We start from the raw sequence: 11,311 nt of genomic DNA, 5'->3' as shown, positions 1-11,311 counted from the left end.
TCTGACTGGAAAGGGAGTGGATAAAGAACAAAACACATTGCCAGCTGTGACTTCAAACCACACATTAACTGGGGAGTGAAGTGATACTGTTCTCTTTTAATTTGTCTAAATTATTATAATTTTCTTTTTATTCTAACAAAGAACAAAAACACATTTGATGAACAAAACAAAGCAAACACTAACAACAGCAAGGGAAATAAAAGGGGGAAAAAAAGAGCTCAGCATAACAGACCAATTATAACTGGATCAGAAACTGGCCCCAGCATGTAACAGATGTACATATGCATTCCATGTGAAGAAAATATCAACATACTGTAATAAACATGTACACTATCATCCATATCATCATTCTGTTATCCTTGTTATTCTGTATCGTAAAAGTGGTACAATTCTTTTTTCTACTACTGGATACATAGAAAAAGAACACAACGCAAAGCACCGGAGACAGACCAGATACAAATAAAAAAAAAATGAAGAAAAATAAAACGAAATAAATGTGACTGTCTGCGATGTGATATACTGTGATTTCATTTTCTCTCACTTTTACTATTATCACTTTTTTGGCACATTTACAATTCTGTTATATGGCTCTCTTTGAACTTTATCTCTGGGCCCTCTTAAAATGGAAAAAGAATATGTTGACTTTGTTCACATTCACTTAACTTGTTCACTCCACCAAAGAAACAGACAAAAATATCTTGCCAATACTTATCTGCACACATCCAATTATACCACCACTCGTATGGGTCTAAAGTCACACATATCAGTTATCTTTTGACTCAGTTGTAACTGACTGCCTCTGGGTCAGTGCCCCTTGATCTGGTGAGGTAGGGTCTGACCATTTCAGTAAAAAAAAAAAAACCCAACAAGAATGAGATGAAAGCCTTAGTGAATATTTCATCACCTCTTCCTTGTCAGCACTATGTGAGCTAAGGGAAAAATTTGCTCTAATGCTATTTGACCTATCATTCATAAATATACTATTTTCTTTTTGTACTGCTACTAAGACTGGTAGTATGACTGACGACCCCTCCACTGAAAGCACCATTCCACTGTTAGCTGGTGTTTTTTTTTTTCATAAATACCCCCGCCCCCCAATCCAATCCCCAAACCATTTTCCACATCAATCATATGAGTGTGAATGTGGGTGCAGTAAAGAGTGAATGCCTACGTGTCTACATCACCTTGTAGTGTATAGACAATAAAACAATGAGAAGAACAAGAATCCTACTAAGACACAGAATGACAGACAGCACATGACCCAAATAAAAAAAGATTAAAAAAAAAGAGGAAAGAAAAGCAAGCAGATGTCAAGAGTGACCTGAGGACAAGGAAGGACACGCCCCCTGGCCTGGCGTCCATCAGGTAACCAAGGAAAGAACGCAGTCTCTCTGACGTGGGATTGTCCACTTCTGGGAGATCAGTCTGAAAAACACACAGGTATACACTATTGTCAGTTTTCACAGAGATTATACTGTAATTATGTGTGTCTGTGTGTGTGTGTGTGTGTGTGTGTGTGTGAGTGTGAGCATGCATGTGTGTTGGCTGATACTGTGTTGTGTTGTGTTATGCGAGTTGGAGTGTGCACACGAAGGGAGAAAAATCATGGCTGGTGGCTTATGAAGGAATCTTACAGTCCTGCACATCAGACTGGTTTAGACTGCATCAGAAACTGCACCCAAATGTACACTTTTTATCTGTTATTTTCCAATCAACAGTTAAAACATGAAGAATTTCTTTAACTTCAGACCTGACAGTAATGCCAAAAGCACAGCAAATCAAAGATCAGAGATGTTCAAAATCCTATGCAGACTGACAGGGGATTACTATGCAGTGGGCTCAATGTAAAGAACAGGAAAACAGACAAGCCTCATTCACTTTACAGCTACTGTTAACAAAAGAATACAAATCATATCAACAGACCAACATTACAGACCCCAACACATGCACAGACAGAGACACAACTCATCAAGAGCAGACATTCATTCACCATGTCGAAACAAAACCAAAACCAACAACTGACCATTCCGTCGGGGATGGCCCCAAAGTTGGGCACGTTAAAGACACTCTGGCAGAAGGCGTCAGGCACGGCCCCTCCGACCATCATGTACATGTTCTCCCCCTGGTCCAAGACGTACACCCCGTGACGGTCGATGTTGGCTGACGACAGCTGGAGGCGCGGAGCTCTGGGGTACTTCTCCTTGTTGTGCTCCACCACGTCCTGCAGAGGGACAAAGTATTGGAGGCAGTGTGTCAGAGAGTATACAGAGTATGAACAGAACATCAACACATTCTTCTTCTTCTTTCTTTGTGGGCTGCAACTCCCACGTACACTCATATGTACACGAGTGGGCTTTTATGTGTATGACCGTTTTTACCCTGTCATGTAAGCAGCAATACACCGTTTTCGGGGGGTGTGCATGCTGGGTGCGTTCTTGTTTCCATAACCCACTGAACACTGAAATGGATTACAGGATCTTTAATATGCCTATTTGATCTTCTGCTTGCGTATCCACACGGAGGGGGTTCAGGCACAAGCAGATCTGCACATTATGTTGACCTGGGAGATTGGAAAAATCTCCACCCTTTACTCACCAGGCGTCATTACCGAGATTCAAAGCCAGTACCATCAGATTGAAAGTCCAATGCTTTAACCACTTGGCTACTGCATCTGTCATCAACACATTCAAACACACACAAATACCTCAACCAAAATCTGATGAAACACCTCTCCCCTGTTGTCATAACGTGACATCTATATAGGAATTACATGACATTTATGATGATGTGATGACATATACACAATAAGTAGACCGAGTTCAAATCTCGTATAGGGTGTCTCCGATGTCAATGATTATACAGCTGACAAACAGAAGAACATCAACACATTCAAACTAAATTCATGCTCACTCTTAATATCAATACCAACTGATTTGGTAAAATAAACAGAAAAACTACTGTTTTCAAGAAAAAAAAAAAAAAGACGTCAATACCTCCTAACACACAGAAAGGCCTGAACCAAAGCCTGGTTCTCCCAAATCATCATAAGGTGATGTCCACTCAGGAATTACCCAACACAAATGCTGTCATGAAATAAACACAATTCATTGTAAATAAAAGTAAATTTCTATGCTGACAGAGTGGTCAAACAATGACAGGGTTCGCTAGATGCCCACATGGAAGTTGCCATCCATCGACGGTTATTGTCACTTTGCTTCAATACACTAACAAATAACATCACTGCAATTTGACTCTTTACAATCTGCCCCATGTGATATGAGTGTGCGCGTCTGTATGCGTGTGTGCATGTCTGGGCATGCATTGGTGTGTGTGTGTGTGTGTGTGTGTGTGTGTGTGTGTGTGTGTGTGTGTGTGTGTGTGCATAAATGCTTGTGTGAACTCTTTCTGCTTTATTTGAACTACCATGAAGTGCTAACTTCTTTCTGTCAGAGTTCAGAAGGCTTTCCACAGGCTGGCACAATGTACTTTTATGATTAACCCTTTCAAGAAGAAAGCAAGAGAAATGACACACAGAGAAAGAGACAAAATACAGACCAGGCACTGTTTCATTACATTCTGATATAGAAAGTAAACCAAAACATCTTAAACAGGCATGCATGCATAACACACACGAACCAATACACACGCAAGAAACAATACACACAATATACACACACAAAACAATAAACAATGAAAGACCTTTAGACAAGGCTTATAGTTTCTAAGCTACAATAATTTAAAATAACAAACAGAAAGGTGCTTAAGAGTCTGGTCTCTGACCGAAAACAGGCGTTTCATTATCAATGATAACAATAATCCTAAAAAAAACCCCATAAAACCATACAGACTACAATAATCATGTAACACCTTTCAGAAGACAGTACTCACCTCATCACTGAGGCCATGCACTGGGTACAGATGAGGGTAGAAGGTCTGCAGAAGGATCCCGGTGGGCAGACACTTGGCCAGCAAGTGAGCATACACCCGGTCATCCACCCTGATGTTGGCTGATATCCTGAAGGCAGTCTGAACACAAGAGAACACCAGCTATGAACAAACAAGCAATGCCGGGAACAGACAATCAGTGAACCAACAGCCAATCAGGTTAAACAAACAGGCTGACAATTTGATAGGAATTAGCAAACAAAATCTGAAATCAATAAACTAAGAAGAAAATTTAATACACAGAAAAGGGGAATCAATTGGCAAAAAAAAGGGGGAAAAATGAGGTGCAGCCTATAAAACCGTTAATAAAAAACAACACACATAAAAAACAGTAAACAAATAGTGGAGTGAGTGCTTAAAAAAACCCCACCCTTCTGCTCTACACACAGACACCAAAAAAAAAAAACCCAGCCACAAGCATATCAAACACATAATGCTACCCTCCACACAGATACTAAGGACCAACATAACAAGTCACTTCCTTTTGCACCCTCTCCGCAACACAAGTACCATACTGACATATGCACACGCGCGCGCACACACACACACACACAACACACCCGCATGCACAAGCACATATTAACACAGACTTACACTTTTCAGCATGGCCAGTGTGAAGAGAGGGAGGAGGCGGAGGGAGTAGGGGGCCATGAGGGCGCCGACCCGCTGTGAGGCAGGAATCTGTGTGGCATAAGCGTTCAGCATGTCTTGGCAAGCGTTCAGCATGGCGTCCCGGGCATCATCCAGGGAGGAGCTGATTGTCCTGTCCACAGCTGCACACACACACACACACACATGCACACACACACACACACAGAGTCAGCGTCCACCTCAGTTTCCACACATCTGACCAAACAGAATTCCTTACCATTTTTCAGACATTTTCCTACTAGACTGAACATTTTCCCTTCCAAACAGAAACCTAAACTTAATTAAAAAAATATGTTTCATCGCTAATGAAAGAGATCAGAAGATACTGTTTTTTTTCTTTCTTTCTTTGTTTTTTTTAAATACATTAAGCTCTTTGTTGAGTGGTAATGGTCAAGGTTGTTTTTTTAATAATTAAAATGCCAACACTTCTTCACACCCCAATGGGCAAAACATGTTTTTAAAAGACTTTTCCAGCCCTGAAAATGGTTCTATCCATTTTTCCAAGACTTTACAGATTTCCAAATGTACTAATGTACCATGACAGCAGCATAGGGGCAGCACATGACCACAGAGTCGTTGCTGTCATAAACTGTGAAGTCAGCATGCAATCAGCTACTGGCCAGGACACTTTCACTACAAAACAGTTATGATCACATGCACAGACACACGCTGACAGACATACAGATACATCCATCTGAAACTGGCAACACATTTCTGAGAACGATCTCTGCATTCAAGCAACTTAAGACAACTGATCTTTGAACACAATGATCTCATTCAAATTTTCACAGCATTTCAAGTCATTACATCCATGTCACCAGAAAAGTCAATACACTGCACACTTGATAGAAGCAGGTGGCCACCCACACCTGGGAAAAGCTGATACTGTTTCAAAAGACAGACCAAGCCATACTTTGGGACACTTGAGCCTTGGATAATCTAACCTTTTTTCCTGTCTCAACCAGGTCAAAGTACCAGTTTTCCACACCAGTCATTTCCCATTCCGTATCGTTACGCGTGTCAGACACTGAGAACTTCACAAAACCTTGTTTCCTTACCCATTTTGGCCAGCAGGGAGGCGATGGCTTGTTGGTCAGCTCCAGTGAAAACATCACTCAACTGGTTCGTCACAGGCACACACAGACTGTGCACACGGATACGTCGTTCACCTGCATACACACCTTCAACCCTTACTTCAGGAGTGAATGGTGGTGGCAGTAGGAGAGAGAGAGGGACTGACAGTGACAGAAGAAAAGAGACGGAGATGGAACAAAGGACATGAAAACTGAGAGAATTTAAAGATGAACAAAAAAAGTATTGTATTGCATTGTATTGTACTGCACTGTATTATCCTTTGTCACAACTGCGTCAAATTAAGGCTATCTCCCCAAAAGAACACATCGCTGCAGTGCAGTGCCACCCTATCTTTTGTTTTGCTTTGTTTTTTCTGTGTGCTGGTTTATTTTACCAAAGTGGATTTTTCTACAGAATTTTGCCAGGGACAACCCTTTTGTTGCTGTGGGTTCCTCTACATGCACTAAGCGCATTGTCATACACTGGACCTTGGTTCATCCGTATGACTAGAGTCCAGATCACCAGTCTAGTGGAGACAGAGAAAATACTGGCAGGTATGGGATTTGATCCCGCTCCCTCAGATTCCTTGCTTCCTAGGCGGATGCATTATCACTTGGCAACCACTTGAATGATGAGCAACGAACAGAGGAAGAAAGACAACAGCGGTACCTTTGCTGGACGTGTAGAGGAGGGCAGCCTGGAAACAGACATTGCTGGACTCCGTCAAGTTCTCCTCAATGGACATCTGCATGCCAAACCCAGCGTCAGGGTTCACGTTGGGCAACGACAGCAAGTCCGTGGACCGCACAAAAAAGTTGCCGTGGAACGTGTGGATACTGATACCTGAAAAGCATTGGCCAGGACTGTTTATTGTTTGCATCTACAATCTACCTGTTCTCAGGTGCTAAGATTGATTTAATACTGCATCTTACCAGACTGTAATTTGTCAATGATTTTATCATTCATTTCTTTTTGTTGCTGCACTTGATTCCCAGAAAAAATATTCTCTGGTTAAAAAAATGTACAATAAGAAAAACAAAACAAAAAAATACATAGGAGAAATAACAAATCAATTATGTTCTGAACCTGACAGCCATTTCTGTACAACATATTAACCCCCTGACTGCTGCAGAAGTGCACACTCATCACTGAAGAGTCATCATGTGAATCAGGTAGAGTTAGTTTGCAGGTCAGGGTGTCAGTCACCATTACTTGGACCTCATCCTCTTTGAATTGCACTACTTTTGTTCAGTGAATCAATGAAACCACTTAAAGGAACACACAAAAGTAGTAATTGTATCTGGATTCATGCCATGCTAGTCTCTTTTCAACAATGCTTTGCAGCTGAGTGATTAAAGATAATAAATCTTTATATAATACATTACCACATATATTCAGCTCGTTAACTTGCAAATGTTGAAAAGAAAAAAAGAAGAAAAAAAAAAGAAAAAAAAAAGAAAGAAAAAAACTAAATGCAAACTGTGTGTGCATGTGTGTGTGCCTGAGTATGTGAAGCAGTAGTAGTACTTTCACTGAACATAATATGACGTAAGATAAAATGAGAGAGAGTAAGAGACAGGTAGACTGAAGCAAAGACAGAAAGAACGTGTATGTGTGTGTCCTCAAGTCTGAGTGTGCACAACCAAAAACAAATAGAGTCATTACCTCGAGTACATCGTATCCTCATGACTGCTTCAAAGCCTATCTTGCGAGTGAAGTAGCGTCGCAGGTCTGACTCAAACTTGTCGGACATGGCAGGGTTGCGCACCGCGTGGAAGGAGGGGTAATACTGCACGCAGCCTCCTGAGTATTTGGAGATACAAGCTGCAACAACACACACACACACACTTGAAGATACACACGCACAAAAAAAAACCCACACTTGAAGACACGTCTCTCTGAATGTCACCTCTTCTGATGCTTGCAACGGTGCAAGTGTGTGTTTGTTTCTGTTTTCTGTGTATGTTGTTCAAGTGTTGTGTAGAGGGGAGGGAGGCAGGGTGAGACTGGTTTATAAGTACTATGAATTTCACCGACTTTTACATCGTGCAACTGAGCATGTTTCACATGAAAAGGCAAAAGCTAACAGCAACTTTTATTTGAAGTATTTACTTTTCAAACCCCATTCAGTTCATTTTATGAGTGGTGTGCTGGTGATTATTACCTGTTATAAATTGCCTGTCACAAGGGAGTTTCCATACAATTTAAAAGAGGATGTCTGCCACAAGAATTTAACCAGAAGCATTATCAACAGATGTCATACATGATTCCCTTGATGCAAGTCTAGCATCCTTCAAACAAAGAAAAAACATGTTCCGTAAATCAAAATCATGAACACAGAAAGGTAGCTGATAACGCTACAGCAATCCACAAGATCAGCACTCACACACGGTGGCGATGTCTGCGTACTGCCCGTTCAGCATGAAGAGGTCCACGGCCACCTGCTGACCCGAGCAGTCCAAGGCCAGCTTCTTGTAGAAGTCGGAAGATGGGCCCAGGTTGGAGACGCTCTGCAATGCAGACAGCTACACCATGTCTACTGTTCAACACTGAAGGATCACCCGAGTGGACACACTCTCACTACACTGGTAACAGGAACATACATACTACATCCATGGTACACCATGTCTGCTGTAAAACACGATAAGCATCACCTATGTGGATGGATACATTCTTGCAACACTGGTAACAGGATCACAAATACTAAATCCATGGGACACTGTGTCTGCTGCAAAACACAGTAAGCATCACCTATGTGGATACACTCTTGCAACATTGGCAACACGATCACACATGCTACATCCATGGTACACCACGTCTGCTGTAAAACACAGTAAGCATAATTGTTGACATACACTTGCTGCATTGATGGTACATAAAATAAATACTGGATAGTACTGGATCAATCTTTGTACACTGACAACTGCACACACTCTCTGTGCTCAACAATTGATTATAATACCTGCTGCACTGCTGGAAACTGAAACACAAAACTTTAAACACATTAAGTCAGACACATTTTCAACCAAAAGGTTTTTTTTGTGACACAAGTCTAAAAACACATGACATCTGCAATGCAAGACTAAAGATGGAAAGTTACAGCATGCACTCAAACTCATACAGAAGGATAAACTCACAAACGCAAGCATCATAGATACACTTAGAAGCACAGACAACCAGAATATTCTCTCACACAGAGTTACGTTACTCCATCAGCCTGACTGGAACACTCTCTGAATGAAATAACTGATCAAACCTTTAACACTTTGTTTCCAAACCATCATGTCTGGCAAGTTGTAATAAAATTAAACAGAGTAGTCTTGTGAGGTGAAGTAAAATTTACTGCCCAGGACTAGTTTTCTACTTGTATATTCTTCCCATCCCCAGTTTTACCATTCCTGTTACCACCCTGTCCACTTTTTATTTCTATTTTAGGAGGCTATTAGCCGCAGCTACTTTCAATTTCTCCACATAGCGAACTAGTAGTTTGGACAGGACAGGAATCCAGACCCCATGCTGGAGTCTGCACCAGTGGGTTGCGGTAAAAAATTTGTAATTAGATTCCATTTTTTTTCAGAGAAAGAAGAGAAAGACAGTGGCGAAGAGAGAGGCGGTGGATGGAGGTTGCCTAAGAGAGATTAAGAGCGGCTAGGGGTGGGGGTGGAGGGGGAATTGCTGACTAACCCGGCTGGCATTTTTGGATGCTGCTTCCCTGTTGTCCAACGCCCCCGGTCCCACTGTGGGCAGCGTGGTCTGCACGACCGTCATACGGCCACCCGTTGAGTTCTGCACACAGGTCAGCTAAAGTTCACTGCACAGCACGCATAGATGTAGCCATGACATCTGTTACAACACAACATTTGCACTGGCTCTCAGCAATGTTGTAAGTGTGTAAGAAAACTTGTGCACACACGCTGTAATAAGAGGAACAGGAGGAATTTTAGTTCAATGTCCTGTCACATAGACTGGTGACTGTAGACATTGTTGAAGTATTGATTTTCACATTCAAATATTATCATTTAAAAATGAGTTGAGGGAAACAGAAGGGTGGAATACTATATATATATATATATATATATATATATATATATATATAGAGAGAGAGAGAGAGAGAGAGAGAGACAGAGATGCCTACGAAAGATCCTCGGCATAAAGTGGCAAGACAGGGTCTCCAACCTCCAGGTCCTAGAGAGGAGCGGCCTGCCCAGCATCGAAAGCCTGCTGATCCAGTGCCAGCTACGCTGGACAGGACACGTTGTCCGCATAACAGACAGCAGGATCACAAAGATGTTACTGTATGGCCAGCTGAAGGAAAGCCACTGCGAAATTGGAAGGCCCTGCAAGCGCTTCAAGGACACCTTGAAGACAAACCTCAAAGCCTGTGACATGGACATCGCTTCTTGGGAAACTGATGCCCTTTACCACTCTCGCTGGAGGACGCCGTGCTCTAGTGGCATAAAGACCTTTGAAAGCAAGAGAACGCTGGCCATTAAGGCGAAGCGTGAGCGAAGGAAGCAGGGCTCAACTTCTGGAGATGTTTTTCCTTGCAACACCTGTGGGACGTGTTGCACATCCAGAATCAGCCTCTTCTCCCATATGAGGACACACACCGACAGATAAGCCTGCCTGCGTACTCATCCGTCGGTCCGATGGGAGACTCCATTATATATGTGTGTGTGTGTGTGTGTGTGTGTGTGTGTGTGTAGTGGTACACACCAGTTTCTTACTAGTTCTGTGTAAAAACTTGACAAAGAAAACTGACATGTATGTAGTAATAGAAGCCAGTGTCTCACAAGGAGTTCAGTGAAAGAAACTGACAGAAAAAAACTGACATGTATGCAAGTAGTACAAGTCTCACACCTTCTGTGTAAGAAACTGACCAAAGGAAAACTCACATGTATATAGCAGAACATGCCAGTGTCTCACCAAAAGTTCTGTGTAAGAACTTGACAGGAAAAAAACAAAACAAAAACAAACAAACTAACATGAATGCAGTAGTACAAGGCAGTGTCTCACCAGGAGTTTGAAGCCAGCCTGAAGGGCAGAGCCCAGAGCGTTGCCCGTCTCCAGGTTGCCTTCGAAGAGTGCAGGCATCTGGGTCAGCAGCTCTGTCACCATGTCCCGCCGCTCGTGCAGGTTCACCATCAAACTGTCCGGGCAAGGCAGGAACACGTCTGTCGGACAGCAACAGTCCTTCAATTCATTCTCCACTCACACTGAATTCAGTCTATTCACTTCCACAAACTACAGGTATTGTAACTGTTGCATTTTTTCCCCCAACAGCACATTTTTTTTTATATACCTTAATGATAAAGGACATTTATATAGCGCGTTTCTTCAGAAATACTGCTCAAAGCGCTTTACATTTCATTCCCCCGCTCCCCACCTCCCCTGTCAATACCCCTCCCCTGGAAATGGACAGTCTTTCTGGATCAACAACATGTCAACATCAATTATATATTGCAGGAGAACTCATGACCCTGAAGCAAACTTGAGGTGCCATTCAGACTGGCCCAAAACAAGACAAGAGTGGTGGTTCTTTGCTGCTGCCCTGCATGCCAGAGTGCATAATGGTAAGAAAGTAAACACTGTATTTGAAAAAAAAAAGGGCTTTGGTAATGCAGAGCAGCCTCCTAAACAT

General features: G+C 42.2%; 1 protein-coding gene across 3 annotated transcripts in view; it reads right to left on the bottom strand.

Moving 5' to 3' along the window:
- The window catches only part of LOC143276785 (protein transport protein Sec24A-like), a 41,384-nt gene that overhangs the window by 5,709 nt on the left and 24,364 nt on the right, over positions 1–11,311 (bottom strand). For all 3 annotated transcript variants that reach the window (XM_076581610.1, XM_076581470.1, XM_076581536.1), the window contains 10 exons: positions 10,687–10,844; positions 9,355–9,456; positions 8,057–8,180; positions 7,336–7,494; positions 6,340–6,513; positions 5,655–5,765; positions 4,540–4,718; positions 3,889–4,026; positions 2,024–2,221; positions 1,322–1,425 (listed from right to left, as the gene is read on the bottom strand). In XM_076581610.1, the coding sequence (XP_076437725.1) occupies positions 1,322–1,425; positions 2,024–2,221; positions 3,889–4,026; positions 4,540–4,718; positions 5,655–5,765; positions 6,340–6,513; positions 7,336–7,494; positions 8,057–8,180; positions 9,355–9,456; positions 10,687–10,844 (1,447 nt within the window). The remainder of the gene's footprint in view (positions 1–1,321; positions 1,426–2,023; positions 2,222–3,888; positions 4,027–4,539; positions 4,719–5,654; positions 5,766–6,339; positions 6,514–7,335; positions 7,495–8,056; positions 8,181–9,354; positions 9,457–10,686; positions 10,845–11,311) is intronic.

Source organism: Babylonia areolata, chromosome 1 (assembly GCF_041734735.1).
Source record: "Babylonia areolata isolate BAREFJ2019XMU chromosome 1, ASM4173473v1, whole genome shotgun sequence".
Lineage (NCBI taxonomy): Eukaryota > Metazoa > Mollusca > Gastropoda > Neogastropoda > Buccinidae > Babylonia > Babylonia areolata.
Note: the sequence above shows the minus strand (reverse complement) of the source record. Positions and strands in the feature narration are given on the sequence as shown.